General features: G+C 45.3%; 1 gene segment (V, D, J or C); it reads left to right on the top strand.

The window, feature by feature from the left end:
* LOC104871741 overlaps positions 1-15,892 on the top strand; it is a 445,981-nt gene extending 430,089 nt beyond the window's left edge. The window contains 4 exon segments of the C gene segment in view: positions 12,790-13,047; positions 13,751-13,795; positions 14,596-14,703; positions 15,331-15,892. Of these exon segments, the coding sequence occupies positions 12,790-13,047; positions 13,751-13,795; positions 14,596-14,702 (410 nt within the window).
* Positions 15,893-17,327: the final 1,435 nt, after the last annotated feature.

The following is a 17,327-nucleotide window of genomic DNA, read 5'->3' on the forward strand; positions in this document are numbered from 1 at the left end:
AAAAACTAAGTCTCGGAGAAGATAGTGCCTGAGATTCCACTTCTAGCAAATAAAAAGGCCTAGATTCAGATCTGGGTCTACCTGCCTGATCACAAAGCCCTGCTCTTTCTAATACCTGTTGTCTCAGACTGTATGCCAGGATTTGCTTAGAAATGCAGGTGTTGTCAATCACAGTGAGTATGGTACATGGAATTTATGTATTCTCTCCATAGATACTGCATCATTGAACTTTAGCTCTAAGAAGGAGCTTAGAAATCATCCTAGTTCAGCACTCTTCACTTTTCCAGTAAGGAAATTAAGACCCAGAGGGATTGGTTTATTTATCCCATATTGTAAAGTCAGTGAGAACTAGGGCTGGAACTAAGACCTGGGGGTCTCGTCCTGGACCCTATTCTGTGACTACAGTTTGGAGAACTAACCTTCTGTGAATAATAGGTGGTAACATTAATTCGTGAATAGGAAAATACCAAGAAGGTTTTACTAAAGAGTACTTTAAAATTCTCTTACTACTAGCACCTTATTGCAGGCTTCCTGGACCTTCCCCCAGGCGTGTAATAAAAATGGAAGGTGAAAGAAGTAGAGTATTTTGTCACAGGACAAATCACTGTGGGAAATACTGGAAGCTACAAACTTACTTTTGGAACAGGAACAAGACTATTGGTAAATGCAAGTAAGTTCCATAAAATAACCTGATTCGTGTTACAATTGAGGGACATCTGTTTGCATTGTTTTGTTTTGTTTTTTGAGGAGAGGGAGGCATCACTTTGCTGCTTAAATAAGAAGATAAGCGGACAATAACAATGTTGTGTGTTAAATGGTATCCATTAGCATCATTCCTGCAAGAAACATAACAAACCTTTAGTAAATATGCATGGATAAAACTCCCCTAGCTCCTGACTAGAATTAAAACTCTGTCCTTACATGAATGACTTTTCATTCTGAATAACAGTGATATTTCTATATAATCCTCTATATACAGAACCCACCTCTTGTGCATTCAGCCTTATTTCTTGTCATCATCTTCCAATGGTCTGGGGAAAATGAAGGTTAATAGTAAAACTGTAAGCTTCCCGCCACTTTGGTGTATGCACACAGAGGCAGGAACACAATAAGAAACTTTAGTGTCGTGGGTGAATCCCAGGCTGGTCCAGGCACAGGGTACCATTTTGTATAGAGTTATGTCAGTGTGGAAACACAGGCGTTCAGAAGCTCATGTTTGGAACTGACACACAACTTTTTGTCAACCCAAGTAAGTCAGAACTCCAGAAATGGGTAGCCTACCCCAATATTGGATTTACATTTGTGTATTTATATGTATAGCCATTACTCTAGAATGTAGTGGGTTCTTGTTATTACTGTTTTGGTATTAATCACAATAGTCCTGCTGACTGAGGGTATAGATTTTCTGCCATCATTATTCTTTTTAACCTTTAAAGAAAATTGCTGTTAAGATATTGGGAGAAAAATGTTCACTTCCTTGGAGTCCAAGTTTGGTTTTGTTTTTGTTTTGGTTTTTTTTTTTTTATTCTTTTATTTAGTTTCCCTCTCTCTGCTGAGGATCAACACAAACCTCGTGATGTTTTGATTCTTGTACTGTTTCCTTATTATCTCCCTTAGAAATGCTTCCTTGGTTTTTCCTTGCCTAAGCATTTAGATTTTACAGCTCACATTTACTCAGAGTATACTTGGCTTCTGACCTCTCCAAAACTGGCCTCCTTGTCCCAGTAATTATGCACAGAAAAAGTGCGTTCAACTCACTAGATGATTATTGGGTGTCATCAACAAGCGAGGGACTATAGTTGGCTTAAAAAGAAAGAAAAGGGAAAAAAAAAAAAAAAAAAAGAGGCAAGCCTGAAATATGGCCGCTGCTCACAGGAGCTTCCAGTCTTATCAGAGACAAGTTTGTGTGCGCCTGTGTGAAGATGGGGAGTGGGAGAACCGGGAGCCCTGTGAACTGGACAGGGTGATGGACCCTCCCAACTCCTTGGCAGAGAATAGGATTCCAGCCTATACGTATGTTTCTGGGAATGGATTCGAGTCTGTTCTATGCTGAGATGTCTGACTTCCTTAAGAACAAAAGGCCCTGTTGGCAGTTAGCGTCTCTGAGTGAGATGAGGACACAAACATGAGTGACTGGAGCATGAGTCGCCCGGGACTCTTGCTCAGTCCCAGAGGGGGCACAGTGGCTCTGAGTCACACAGAGACATGTTTTTAGCATGCATCCTAGTGCAGTGGGCTGGAAATGCTCTTGTTTCTACTCTTTCTGGCGAAGTGAAAGATACGCTTTTGAACGTATCCCCAAGAAAATAGGAACTTCTCCTCAAGCATGGAAAGTGAGGTGGGAAAACATCCGCCTGCTCCATGGTATCTTTAGAAACACTCACACCCACCAGGACTACGTAGGAAGCAGTAAGCTACACGAATTTTATAAAGACTTTGTTTTTCCCAGAAGAAAAATGGCCAGAGACAATGCTCCTTGGTGACTGTGAGGAGGAAAATGAAGGCTGTGAAGGAACTGAGGGCTGATGCTGTTTTTCCTATTAGGGAGGGGTCCTCCAATCACCCGTTACACAAAACACTTCCGGATTAGTTGTTTCTGTGTGTCACTTTTCAGAGCTATCTGATAAGGGGCTGTGTCCTCGTGAGCGGATACTCAAACCCAGGACCTTTTTGTAATGCACTTACTCAGAGTGTACCTATGGTAACAAGAGACTAACTTTTGGAAAGGGGACCCAAGTGGTTGTCCGACCAAGTAAGTGAGCTGGGATTGTCTCTGAACTACCTACCCTCCAGGGGCCGCCCTGGTACTAGGGAGGGGAGGAAAGTTTGTATTGTTCGTCCGTCCCACACCCAAGGATCTTAAATGAACAACGTCCCAAATTTTTGTGGACCCTGATTTCTTCCACCTCCCCCTCTCCTGGCTTCCCCTGACCACACTCCCATTCTGTTCTGTCCCCTGAGGGAACGACCACAGAAGAGAGAGCTGAAAGAACCCTGGGGACGCTTTGTTCATGTCTCAGGGGCAGCCTCGTGTGGAGGGTCAGCACAGAGCAGGGCAAGTCCCAGCTCTTTGCCGATGCGACCTTCAGACTCAGTGTGAGATATGCTGAGAGCCAGCAGAACATAAGGACTGGGGACTGAAGGCTGAGTTTCTGCCTTGGTTCAGGACAGTAGGCCCAACGATGATTGCTGTGAGCCTCAGTTTTTCCTCTTTGATGTAGGCAGCAGGAGTTCTGATTTCTCCTGTCTTTTAGATGTTTTATGGAAAGTGTTGTGACTTTTTGTCTGTAGTTCTAAGGTTTCATAGACACAGAGCCATATCTGAGTCAAGGTCAGTAGAAATAAAGGAATCCAAGGGCCTTGGGTGCCTTGGCCTATTCCCAGGTGGTAAAGAGGAGAGGATAAAATCACAGGAAGGGCCTAAATGTGCTTGGGGTCTTGCTCAGATGGAATTATGCAGAAATCAAACACCTGGGCCTGGTGTAGGAAGAAGGCGGGAGAAGGAAGCATCTGGGAGCTATGAAAAGGGAAGGATGAGAACAAGGAGAGCTTCAAGGACAAAAGATCTGGATAGTTTCAGCAAAATATCAGATAAAATTTCCTTCTCCCTCCATCTTTGGGGCACTTTCAGAAGCCACTTGCTTCTATCTGATAAAAGAGACACAGAGTGAGACCCTCAGAGCATCGGCCCCAAGAACCAGGGGTAATAGTGATCCTGGGGATTTAGGTGAGGATGTAGGAGGTTTTTGCCCTGCTGCTTTGCAGACAGGAGAGTGGTGTTTTTCTCAGGATAACTGGGGGTCGAGGAGCTCCCCAGCGCCCCTGAGTCTGAGGCCCTCGGAGCCATGGGTTCTAAGGACAGCAGCGAAGGTGTCCAGGGAGGCCAGGAGATTGACTAGTGTTTCCCTGGATTGCTGCCCCACCCCACTGGGGCAGTGGTGGAGAGGTAACAGGAGATAAGATTTATCAAAGGCTTCCCTCACTGTGAGTATCAAGGAGGAAACTATAAACTTACCTTTGGAAGAGGGACCAGCCTCATTGTTCATCCGTGTGAGTATCATTGAAATTATCAAAGGATGTTTTATAGATAACCTTCTGGAAGGGCATCACAAGAGTGAGAGCGTGCTGTGGTCTGCTCCATCTTGAAAGGAGCCCTTTGTTGAACAGTAGTGACTATTCCTGTCAGATCTAATGAAACGATGATGCTATGCTGGCTAAGGGTTTTGCTTTTAGAGGACAAATACTCAAATTCTGAGAAAAGAGACTTCAATTTTATGTCACATCTTATTTCTGAAGTAGAGCTTTTCTTCTTGGCACCAAGATATCAGCCCTTCCCCTATTCCCTAGGGCTGAGACTGTACCACCATGCCCCCCAGACCCCAGTAGATATTTCTCCTAGATTAGTAATTCCAGGCAGGGCAGAATGCCGAGGAACTTTGGGGTGCGGGATGGGTCTTGTCTGGCTACAAGAAGTTTCTCCCTTCCACAGTGTAAGCACTGCTGAGAATCATCCTGTTAGTAGCCACTACTCATCACATGCCCAACAGGGCCCAGTGGCCATTCTCTGTCCTTTTACAAGTCCTCATCCAAAGTACACATTCATCCTGAAAGGTAACTGATATTATGCCATTTTACAAATAAGGAAATTGAGGTTTAGGATAACATCCTTCCCAATGTCACACAGCTAGGAATGGCATAGCTATCATTTAACTCCAACCTACCTGACTGTAGAATCTTATTTTAACCAAATCACTGCACTGCTTCCGCCACCCCTCCCACATTCTATGAAGGAAGACCCTCACCTCAAAGGATACCTTTTTGGCCTGTGGTTTGCCTGTCCTGAGCCCTCTTGCTACAGTGAGTGACCTTGGCATAGCGACTCAACATTTCTGAAGTCATGAGTGGGGTTGGCAAATACAAGTACTGTGGAGAGAGAAGTAGAGACTCAGGGAGACAATGTATTAGGTACACACCTCCCTGAAGAGGATAACAGCATCAAAAAGCATCACAATAGTAGAGTCAGCTGTTTGAAAACTTTGTTTCCTAAGAAAGACGGCTCTAAATGTATGAGGGGTTGCAGGTAACTGCCCCAGATGTCAGAAGGCAGGTATTTGTACTGCTTTGCACCAGGGTGTAAACACCGGTGGTAGAGTACTCACTTTTGGAAGTGGAACAAAACTCCAGGTCCAGCCAAGTAAGTACCTGACCTTAGACTGTGAGGATGGTTCCTCCTCTGCTGTCTTAGGTGACATATCAGTACTTCCTGAGCTACATTTTCGTGTTTCTCCATGAATTTGAAGTGAAGACTTGAATTTTCAGCTTTTGGCTTAATACATTATTATCTAATGGTAACTGCCAATGGGAGTAGGCCTTGTCATCATTAAATAGATAGACTGTTGTGGTTGCCAGGGATTTTTATCAGAAAAGGAGCTGTGATTGATAATGCTGAAATTTTTACTTCTGTTATCATTTAGTTTCATGAAATGAAAGTTCCCAAAGACAGCGGACATTGGGCACATCCTCAGAAAGCCCTATACCCCGGTGAAAAATACAGGAAGAATTTAAAGCCTAAATAATGTCAGGAAAACAGTAATCAGTGTGGGAAATGGTACCATGCATCGATCTACCTTTTAAGATAAATTAAATAGCCCTAACAAAAAAGATTGAGAGCAGGACTGCATTTAAAATGAACTAAGATATTTAGAGGATTTATGCATTCAACAAATAATCCTTGGGTAGCTATTCTATTCCATTCTAGAGATGTGAGGCGAGAAGGAAAGGGAAAGTGGTAAGCAAAGGAGAAGAGAAGGAAATGCAGTCTCTACCTCCAAGATTTAAAAGCGTGAAGCCAGGGTCACCCAGGTTACAGTGGAGGCACAATGGGGGTACAAAGGAAGGCCTGCCTACCCTACTATGCTACTGCCCTGGACTTACATGCATCCCCACAGCACCCTCACCTCTATAAACGCAAGACCCGCTCTCCTTCCTGCTCGTAGCTCTACAACTCAGCACAAGGCTGGGCACAAAAGATCGTTAGAGGGGAAAACGTTCCTCCTGGCTAGAAAAGTCAAGGAAGGATTGGCTGGAGAGCAAGCATCGGTTTAAACATTAGCAAGTATTCTCCAGTGGGGAGCATTGTTAGATCTTAAAACAGGGAGATTACAGAACCCAACCACGCACGTAGCGCACATGCACGTAAGCGCACGTAGGTTGCATGTGGAGCTTGAGGCTCTCTCTGTGGGAGGAAAAGCCCCTCTGTATTTATCTGTTCATTTGTGTGCCTTACCAAAGCCTGAAACCCCTCACAGAGTCCAGGGACATAAGAATTGCAATAGCTGTGATGGGTTTTAGAAGCAAAAAGAAGAGAGGTTTAATGACAGATTACGAAGTCTATGTCTCCACTTGTGAGACCACACAGGGAACAGTAGTCTAAGAAAACTTTTCCTCATTGGGATCAGAATCATCTTCGAAATACAAGTCATGATTGAAAAGTATGACACATGTTTAAATTAAAACATGTATTATATAAGAGACAAATTGCCATCAATTCCCCCACTTCAAACACACTTTTCCCATCATTCTTGCTACTTCCTAAAGCAGTTCTGGAAGACCTCTTTCATGAGTGTCTTTACCAGGTGCAATAGAAGATACGATGAATGCTACTGCCAGTCATCATTCAGCAGAAAGACAGGCTTGTGAAAACATTATGGTGTGGTCCTCATCCGCCTCACACACGGACCTGACACCGTGCAACTTCTGGCTCTTCCCCCAAGTCAAAGGACCATGAAAGGTCATTAAGGGTCAATTTAGAAGAATGTAGCGGCCAGACTACTAAAACACACAACCTACGACACAGAAGAGGACTTCCAAAACCGCTTCCAAAGGTGACAAGAACGATGGGATAAGTGTGTTCAGAATGTGGTTGTTGTAACTAATCAGTGGCGACGTGTCTTCTACTGTAACAATTTTTTTATTTAAACAGATAACATATTTTTCGATCACAACCTCATACACAGCTTCCACGTGTGTAAGAAGGTGTGTTAAAGGAAGACTAAAAAGCCAAACGTGGGGAAGGCTTTCAAGTCACGCTGCTCCTCATAGTGCTGGGCAGGCAGAACCTGTGTGTTGCCTGCATGCAGATCGGCCCTGGAGCTCTCGGTGGCAGTGGCAGGAGCATTTGCTGCTCAGCTGCCTAGGTGTTCAGCAATTGCCTAAATAAAACAAAGCTGTTTCGTGATGATTAAAGAAATAATCAGCATCAGTCAGGCCCCTAATTGTGGCTGCAGGAGTGAATAGAAGAACAAACAGATTTGGAGTACAGAAAACTTAATGGGTAAAATTAGACTAGCATTTAGAATGGAATTTTAATTTCCTGGAGCTAAGGAAGGCACTATATATATATACATACATACATATATATATATATACATATATATATATATATATATATATGTATATATATAGTCCATGGAGGCAAATGAGTATTTTAAGAAAAAAGGGTTCTTGGGTCAAATAAGTTTGAAAAGGTCTGGATTTCTGTAGGAGTTCTCAAAGACTTTAAAATGCTAATATTGTCAGTTCTGAAATAGGGTAGACAGCATTTTCCAAACTTATTTGAGCTTAAAATCCTTTTTTGCAGAGAAATTTAGAAGGACCGAGTTTCTGTGAAATTCTGAGAAGTACTTGTCTAAACTGTTCTCAAACTTTGAGGATTTTTTTTCCCCATACGAATGAATGTCAACCTCAATCTTAGAAACTCCAGAGAGAGTTTCGGCTGCAAACATAACTCACTTCTGACTCTCACAGCCTTCACAGTTAAGCCGCCCTCCTTATGCATTTTATGTGGATATTTCTGTGGCAATTTTAGTCTCTCTGTGCCCCGGAGAATTGACAAAAGTGGCTTTGTGGAAGGAGAGCTCCTCCTGGGCCTCAGTCGCTGCACTAAACACTCTCCCAAGTTTTACTGGGCTGTGACTTCTCCCCTCCAGATCCATCTCGCACTGATCTCCACACTCTTCCAGGGGCCACCTTCACCCTCAGCCACTGGGACCCAAAATGGATGTCTGCCCTTCAGTGAGGCCTGACAGCTCTAGACTGGCTGAGGAAAAGTTGGTGGAGCTATTACAGAAAGCCAAGTCTTCTGATCCAGTCAGAGCAGTCATCTTTTCTCTCTAGTTGTTGGAGAAAGGCACACTGGAAAGCAGGGGCAGGTAGTGAGTGCCCCAGCCAAGGTGGTTCCACCCAGGTTAGAGTTCCTGTAAAGCATCCTTCCACTGTGAGCAATCTGGTGGCTACAGTAAGCTGACTTTTGGAGCAGGGACCAAGCTGTCTGTGTGCTTACGTGAGTATGACTGTGCCACTGACCAGAGTGAGAGGAACTGAGGAATTGTCTGTTAGACAACAGGCAGTGATTTATAGCAAACTTGGGGATATGTGAAGCACTAATTTTCATTTTTCCAAGTGCTCGCGGTGACCTAAGATGTTCCTACTTCTCATATGAAAGTCAGAAGTGACAAGAGCCAATGGAGTACATGAAAATCTGAGCAGAATAATTTACAGAAATATAGAAAGAGTTCCAGATACTCTGCTTTCAAGCGAAGCCAATAATATCAGCACCAGATAATCTGAACATCCAGGAAATTAGCTAAGTGCTCTTGGGGGGATGGTGTTAATGGCGAGCACAAATTCTTTTATTCCAGCAGGTAGCTAAGTTCTGTGGATTGGCTAAGGAGCGTAGATCGGGGATACTTGCTCATAGAGCCTTTCTTTCTGGAATTGAGTTGAGTCATGAACTCTTACCCAGTTGGACCCCATTAGGCCCAGGCTCTTGTTTAGAGGGCAAGTGTCACATGAAATAACAAAGTATGGAGTGAGAAATGAATAGAAAGGATGACAAATCTGGGGGATATTCTGACACTACCATCAACAGGTGCATTTAGTACAACCTCCAAGCTCAACAGCAAATCATTATATCATGGTGTAAGACAATGTCCTGCATATAGCAAGGAGTCATGTGCGCCCTTTTCTAATATACTATTATTATTTTCATGGCCTTGTTATAATGAAATTTACATTGTTGAAAAGAGAAAGGGGAAGAGCATCCTTGGGAAACAGGAGATCTAAGAAACCAAGACCTCGAGAGTATTTTGGGACAGTGCTATGAGGCCCAGTGGTTCCAGCAGATTAGCATCAGGAAGGTTACTTCAAAGACCTAACCTGCAGTGAGGGTATGGCAGTGGTAACAGGCTAATCTTTGGAGCAGGGACCAGAGTGAGCATCCAGCCAAGTAAGTAGAGTGGGACAGTGGTGGAATTCACAGGTATTTCTCCTTTGTCCAAGATACTGATCTGAGCCCAGGTATTCTCTCCCTTGGAATACTAAGTGGTTCTTTCTTCCAGTCCCCAGAACATCCTCTCACTTCCCACTAAGTCCTCTGGAGACATTACCCTTAGACTGAGACCTTACAGACAAGGAGGCAGATGATAAGTTTGTGGGCCTGTTGCCCTGAACAAGGGATATTACTGAATTCTTGGTTTATGGAAATCTCATGAACTTTCAACCTCAACTCAAGGTACTGGAGCAGAATAGAGCAAGAGAAAAGAACTGCACATACCAGAAACGGGATCATAATGCAAAATAACAGAAGACCTAACTCTTAGGAGTGTGACTGTCCTTTGGGAGATCAGTGCCTCTCCTATTTAGTAGTTAGATCCCATGAGTTTCTGTCATGGTGTCACCTGTGGTGTGAACACTGGGGGAATGGCTGGTAAACTCATACTGGGGGAAGGGACCCAAGTGTCCATAATAGCTGGTGAGTCATCCCAGGTGGAATCATTTACAACCTCTCCGGCCAGTGTCATTCATCCTTTCCTTGGGGGTATCCATTATTACTATGGTGAGGCTGTGGTTGTTGTAACGAATAGTCTTACAGAGCCTGGGAAGGGAAAAGGCATCCCTACCAGTTGTGAATATTATCTGTATTTCTCTGGGTCAAACACATTAAAATTTGACTTTAATTGTGCAGTGGATTTTTAATGCCTTCTAAGTGGCTATTATTCTATAAGATCTCAGACGAAGTGGGAAGAAGCCTAAGATAGATACCTGACCTGTCCCCACATAGTGTAAGACTAGCCAAAGGTACAGAAGTACTGTATAATTAGCAACCTGAAAAGTGTCTTACCCTTAACGTGGATGATGTCAGTCGGCACTACGGAGATTCAGATGGCTGAAAAGTTCCTGGCTGAAAAGTTGCCCTAGACCAGTGATGGAGAACCCATGGGGTGCAGGCCACAGCAGACACACAGAGCCCTCTCTGTCAGCACGTGAGCCAAGTTGCCCCAGCATTGCCCCCGCAGCCGAGTATTCAGTGTTCAGGTTTAACTGTGATAAATAAGTGGATTTGGAGTTGCAGTTTGGGCACTCGGTCTCTGAAAGGTTCGCCATCATTTTCTGTGGTAGACAGGATTCAGTAAGCCCTGAAGGGTTGGTATAGCCTGCATGTGCAGGGAGAAAAGAGTGGAATTCTAGGCATAAAGACTAACAAGAAAGCAGGTGTGATACTGGGCACATGCCTTTTAGCCTAAGTGAACACATCTGATAATAAAGATGAGAGAGCAAGGCAAAGAAGGTATCTTCTTAGAAATGCAAAGGAATACCAGCGTCTTCAAGAGAATTTATAAATTAGGGCCAGAGCCACCAAGAAACTGATAATTCAATTTAGAAATGCAGACGATATGGTTAGTGAGAGAGATCAGCCCTTTCCAGGGATGGTTCCTTTTTTTTTTTTTTTTTTTTTTTTTTTTTTTTTTTTTTTTCTGTCGGGGGTGGTCCCGCTGTTGTTTTTTTTTTTTTTTTTTTTTTTTTTTTTTTTTTTTTTTTTCCGGTGCTGGGGATCGAACTCAGGTCCTTGCCCTTGCGAGGCAGGCGGCAGAACCACTGAGCTAAATCCCTGGCCTTGCTCATGCTGTTTCTCTCCAGAGCCTCCATGGGCCCCAGATCTCTGTCACTCACTCTCACTTCTGGGTTCCTAGCGCCTAAATGCAGAGCACAGATTTAGTGGTAAGGAGCTTTCAATCACTGCTGTGCCCCCAGGGATTTGAAAGCCTAGTGCACTCAGACATGTGCTTCTGCGGTTAGTCTTGAATTATGATGACAGGTTAGGATCTTACTTCCACACTGAAAAACTGATCCAGTCTTGCTAAGGCTACCTTTTAATATTATCAGTAGTAGAATATATTTTTCTTGCCAGGATAAAACAAGATGTGTCTCTACCCCACAGGGCTCTGGCAGATGGATCCCTAAAGACCTCCAAATTAGAAGTGGCTTATTTCTTATTTTAAGAAAAAAGGGTGAGGCTGTACTAGAGGTATATGGAGGTAAAAGTAGAGGGGTGAGCTAGAAATATCAAGCAGCTCTAGTACTACCTCATCAGACTGAAGAAGGGACATCTAAACTCTGGGTGTCTGACCGTGAGCCCACCCCAGCTCTGCTGCTCCAGGGTGGCCTCACCCCCAGTAGTTCTGCCTTGACTCAGCATCCCGGGGCCACACCAAGGGCTGATCACTTCAGTTTTGGATACAGCTGGACGTCTGCATTGCCAAGGCCACCCTGGCAGGCTCAGCAAGCAGAGTGCATCCCAGGGATCTGAGAAAGCTTGTGTTACAGTGGGAGCGGGGAAACACAGAGGCAGGAAATCCTAATCCCAGGCCTGCTGCAAACTCACTGGGTGGCCCCAACATGTTAATACTCCTGGCAACCCTCTGCTTCCTCCTGTAAAGGGGGAGGTCAGAAAGAATAAGGAATGAGAGTCACATTACAAACACAAAATCCTGTAGAAACACTAAAGAAAGCATCAATCTCAGCACAAAGGAAAAGCCTCCAGCCACGCCTGTTTCCTGGGATGAAGCGTAGACACCGTGACTGTATCACTCTGCTGTACAGTGTCATGGTGATACTCTGGCATTTCAACAGCTCCAGCTCCCGACGTGCGCTCAGTGCCGTGCAGTTCATTAGGCATAACTTGATACGGAGGAATACTCATTTGTTTCTCAGAATAGCCTGGTTAGAAAGGTAGATGAGACAACATCTCCACTTCACAGAGGAAATTCCTGAGAAGTAAAGGGCTGGTACGACTCATTTGAGGCCTTATATCCAGGAAAAAGCAGAGCCAGGGCTCAGGCACTGGTGTTCTGGGCTGCGTTCCGGATACAACTACTACCAATGAGAACTAAATAGCTTTGTGATAGTATAGATTTTCTAATTTAAGGCTAACATAACATAAACCTCTATTTCCTGCCACTGTGCAGAAGAAATGGAGGAGATATATAGTTTGCTTTGCTGAATCTTTTCTTCTTCCTCCTCCTCCTCTTCCTCTTCCTCTTCTTCCTCTTATTCTTCTTCCTCCTCCTCTTCCCCCTTTGCTTGCTTTTATCTCACCAGAGTGCTATTACTAATTAGGCTTGTTGAGGTTTGGGGAAAGTTCCTGTTAGTTGAAGAATGAACAGTATTGTAAAGTAGCCTGCATTTCTGATTTCCTAGAATGATAGGCAGAGCCCAGTGGGAGCATTCTCTGGGTTCTTGGCCAGGACTCATGGCTTGTGCCTGTTCCTAAGTCCCAGTCTATCATGAGCAGCTGGTTTCTAAAATGATATTTCCCATATAAAGCCTGAGAATGAGACTGGCTCATCCCACGGAGCCCACTCTTATCCATCAGTAGCATTTGGCCTCCAGCTTGGGTTGGGGCAAACAAGGAAGCAAACCATCTCCTAACCTGGTCCTCTTGTTCTGCAGTTATTAATAAAACGGAACCTGCCGTGTACCGGCTGAAAGATCCTAAATCCAGCGACATCTCTGTCTGCCTGTTCACCGATTTTGGTTCTGATCGCAATGTGTCAGAACTCATGGGGCCTGAAATGTCTAACACTGAGAAAACTGTGCTAGACATGAAGTCCCTGGATTCTAAGAGCAACGGTGCTGTGGCCTGGAGCAATAAAACGAATTTTGAGTGTTCCGATGCCTTCCCAGACGATGAGTTCTACCCCAGCTCAGGTGAGTCTACTCATACAAGCAGGAGAACAACTCCTAAGTTACTCTTTTAAAAGATCAAGCTGATTACTGTGTGGAGGACAGGTGGTAAAGGGTGAAGAAGAAAAAAGGAAGCAAATGCAGCAGAGAAATGATGGCAGCCCGGACCAAGTGGTAGCAGGGTGTCAAATGGCCAGTACCATTTGGGTTTCGAAGATAGAACTATACAGATGGGAAGAAAAATAGAACATCAAGGAAAGTGACTGGATTCTCTGCCCAAGTAGCTGAATCAGCGATAGCCCCATATACTGATATAGAGAAAACAGAGGAACAAATTTAGGGGACAGGGATCAAAACTTTGGATCACTGGAAAGTATCTGTCCCTCTCTGCACTGGCTCTGCTGGAGCCCTACTGGGCAGCCTGGAACCTACCCAAGGAAAGAGTCTATGTTGATGGTTCTTTGGGGCCCACACTGTGCAACTTATACTTAGCACAGCCAGTTCTATTGAGTGAATTAAACAGCACCCAGAAGGCAGGGTCCTGCCAGGTCCTTCCAGCCCGTGTCTCCCTCTAGCAGGTGCCCCACACAGAAGGTCCCTGCAGACTTTAACACAAGGAAGCAAGGAAAGGCTGTACATAATGTGTTCACCAGCTCGACAACCAGGAGGTTTGGGGTGGAACAATCAGTATACTCTGGATGCTAAGAAAATTTGTTTCTTCTTTTAGACTTTCCCTGTAATGCCACGTTGGTAGAGGAAAGCTTTGAAACAGGTAAGAGAGGGGCCTAGCCCAGCTCTGCTTCTCACTGGGGAGGTGAGGGAATCACAATAACACCAACTGGATAGAGGAGGGCTCCAGGGTAGTGCTTCTTAGAAATAAAGTCATGAGGAGCGGAAGCATCAGTTCGAGGCCTGCTTTGAGCTGCCAGGGGTCATTCTTGAATCCCTCCCAGCATATCTAATTGCCTTTTCCATTTGAGGATGAGTCTCCAGTTTTAAGTAGGCCAGTGGCTCACTTCTCCGCTTGTTTTCCTTTAATAGCTTCATGGTCAGGACAGTCAAAGAGAGCTTCTGGGTGTCCAGCTGTGACATTTCTGACACCCTGCCCTTTGGTATAGCTCTGAACCACCCAGGCCACCCTCAGGACTTTCCCTCCACAGGCATGGGGTTTGCCCTCTTTCAAGAAACTCACACAGGCTGCAGGCAGAGGTCCTGTCTGTGAAAAGTTCCCAGCACTCCTGGCCACCTACCCTTATTTCCACATGAGCTGTTCTTACTGAGTCTGCCTTCCGTTGGTTTAGTCCCATGAGATTATGGTGATAAATTCCAAACATCTACCCCATCCTCATCCCCAGGGGGGCTCAGAAATAAAACAGAGACCAAGTCCAGTTGGTATTTTTGTTTTAAAACACCACACTGTTGACCCTGGAGGAACACACAAATATGAGTGCACAGAAACTCAAAGGAAGTCACCCACTGCAGCCTGTTTTGGGGAAAGCCACCCATATCACAAGGAGCTGGCCAGGTCTCTGTTGTACATGCCCATGACAGTCTGGCCTCTCTGTTTCACAGATATGAACCTGAACCTTCAAAACTTGACAGTGATGGGGCTCCGAATCTTCCTCCTGAAAGTGGCTGGATTTAACCTGCTCATGACACTGCGGCTGTGGTCCAGCTGAGGTGAGAGGGCACTGGAGCTGGGGTAGGGTGGGCCCAAAATTGGAGAACAAACCTCCCCACAGGGATTTGTTTTGAAATCCTAAATCTAGACCCACCAAACTGTTTCCTCCCCTTACAAGTTCCTGTTGTTAATACCAGCTGTCTAAAACATTTACATACCAAAAGACACTCATTTCAGTCTCCTAGGTATGAAAAGCAGTTGTTACTCCCCATTTTAGAAATGAACAAACTGAGGTCAAGTAACCCCAAGGACCATATGCTAATGAGTAGAAGCAAAGAGAAACTCAGACCTGACTCATTTATACCATACACTTTTATCCAGCCTCATTCCCTGTGTAAATGAAGGGGCCCCCTATTCCTTTCCTTGTGTACTCTCTCTCCAGCATGGCTCTCTTGGATCAGTAGGAGGAGACATATCTCCTAACCTGGCCAGAGTCTCTGTGCCCACATCCCTCAGGGTCCCCAGTCATCTCGCTGACAAGTGCAACCTGGTCCACTACTATCCCAAAGAATTCCAGGATCCGTCTACGCCTGGTACACAGCCCATACATAGCCACCTCTATCACATCCCTAAAAGTCCTGGTCCCCCATAGTACCCAACCTGACTTCTGCTCTTCCTCATCCCAGGTGGGCAAGACTGTATGGTCCTGTGTCCCTTTGCTCCTTCCTGCCCCTCTTCAAGTGGAGGACAGCTCTCCCACCCCATGGAGAAGAAAGTTCCCATCATCTCTCTGACCACCATGTCAACGCAGAATTTGTGAAGATTGCTGAAGAACTGCCAAACACTGCTGCCACCGCCGACCCCATTCCCTTGTTGCTGCTTGGCACCATCCACAACAAAGATGGGCCTGTGAAGAAATCCTTCCCCCTCCACAGACACTGCCTGTGCTATCCCACTGGGTGACTGGTCTTCAGTGGGGTCTCTAGTTCCTGCAAAATGTACTGAAGTTTTTCTTTTTTGAATAGTGTTCATAAAGAAATACAGATTATTCTTTTTCGCAAGATGTGGAATGAAATTATCTCATTCCAGTGGTGGCAAACCTATGGCATGCATGCCGCAGGTGAGCTGTTTATTATCACTGAAAGCGCTAAAGGATTTGTCATCACTAGCTAGACCCCCCTGCTATGCTGTGACCTGAACCACACTGTATATTATTCTGCTGCCCTTGGCTTCATTAAAAGTGATCAGAAGAGCAGAGACTCTGTTCTGTTTGACTGGGTCTGGTTGGGGTCATTTTCTGCGTGTTGTTGAGCACTAGCTGGGAAGAGAGAAAGCAAGGCATGTGTCCATCCTGTTGTCCAGGCAACCTAACTCAACAAGCTGCTGCTTGGAAACCTCTTCTTAGAAGAACTTCTAAAAAGTTCCACTAACAGGCTGTGCTGGGGGGCAGGAAAGCCCTCTTTTTCATTTTCATGCCACACCACTGCACCACCCATAACAGGAAGACCACACACAGAGGTGGTAGTGACCTGTAGTTAAAATTTGCCAGACAGAGACCACACAGCCTCGAAATGCCACCCACCGTCTCCTGTCCTCCAGGAACATTTCCTTACCTTTTCTCTCAGACTAGACTTCCACTGACACTAGTAGTACCCCACATATCCACTGCTAAGGACCACCTGCCACTCTGCTGCCCGTGTGCCAGGCCCATGCCCAGCCCTGGCACTACCCAGTCTAGGACATGGTTGGGTAAAGAGATCACAACCACAGTGGGACTTTACATCCCCACCATCCTTGACATGAGGACATGGAAAGGGAAGGTGAGCTCTCCCCAAAGCCAAGGACTTAGGAGAGTAGATGTCTCAAGCACTGCCCGCAGGGACAAGAAAGAGGAATGCCCTGGGACCTCACAGTACGCTATTCTCTCCCCCTGAGCCTCCTGCTACCACAGCACCTTCTTCTAGGGACAGGCGTGCTGATAGAACCACGTCTAGAAGACCACTCAGCCTTCCTTCTAACAACCACGCGGTCAAGACTAAAACTGAGTGCTTTCTAAGTCCCAGAATAGGAGGAGTTTCTCCCCCAAATACTTCTGGGTTTCCTTCTGTGTCAGTGACCACGTCAGCCAGAAATATACAAATCCTACTGCTTCTCATAGCGCTGGAGCTCCCAGCTTTAGCAGGTGTCCCTGCCTCTGGAACTTCAGCATCACCACCTAGAAGATGTCAGCTAGGACCGGAAACCCTGTAGCTCCATGCATCTCTTGAGTCCATGATCCCTGTAGAACTAAGAGCCAGAATCCCATCTCCTGGTCAGCCCTCCCCAGGGGGCCCACGGAATCCCCAGCTGTAAGCTCTTATCTCCAGACTAAAGAGAATCCCTTTGAGATCACTACAGGGAAAGGCCGCCAGGTCACCCTCACCATGCAGGACAGGCTGTTTTCTCCAGGTGGGACTGGCTACCTGCAGGGAACTCCAGGAGGACTCTTCCTTAAAATTGCCTCCTCCTCCACCTCACGATGCCAGATTCTACCACTGGGAATTTCTTTTAATTAAAGCATTCTCTTCCCCGTGTTAAATGAAAATGCCCCTGGGAGGTTAGTAGAGCAAGCCTTTATCGACTGTTAAAAACTTAGGGCAAATTAGTTTCTCTTTTTTTCCCCCTAAAGTGGTAATTCACTTTG

Source organism: Fukomys damarensis, unplaced genomic scaffold, assembly GCF_012274545.1.
Source record: "Fukomys damarensis isolate Sample0158 unplaced genomic scaffold, DMR_v1.0_HiC HiC_scaffold_17, whole genome shotgun sequence".
Classification (NCBI taxonomy): Eukaryota; Metazoa; Chordata; class Mammalia; order Rodentia; family Bathyergidae; genus Fukomys; species Fukomys damarensis.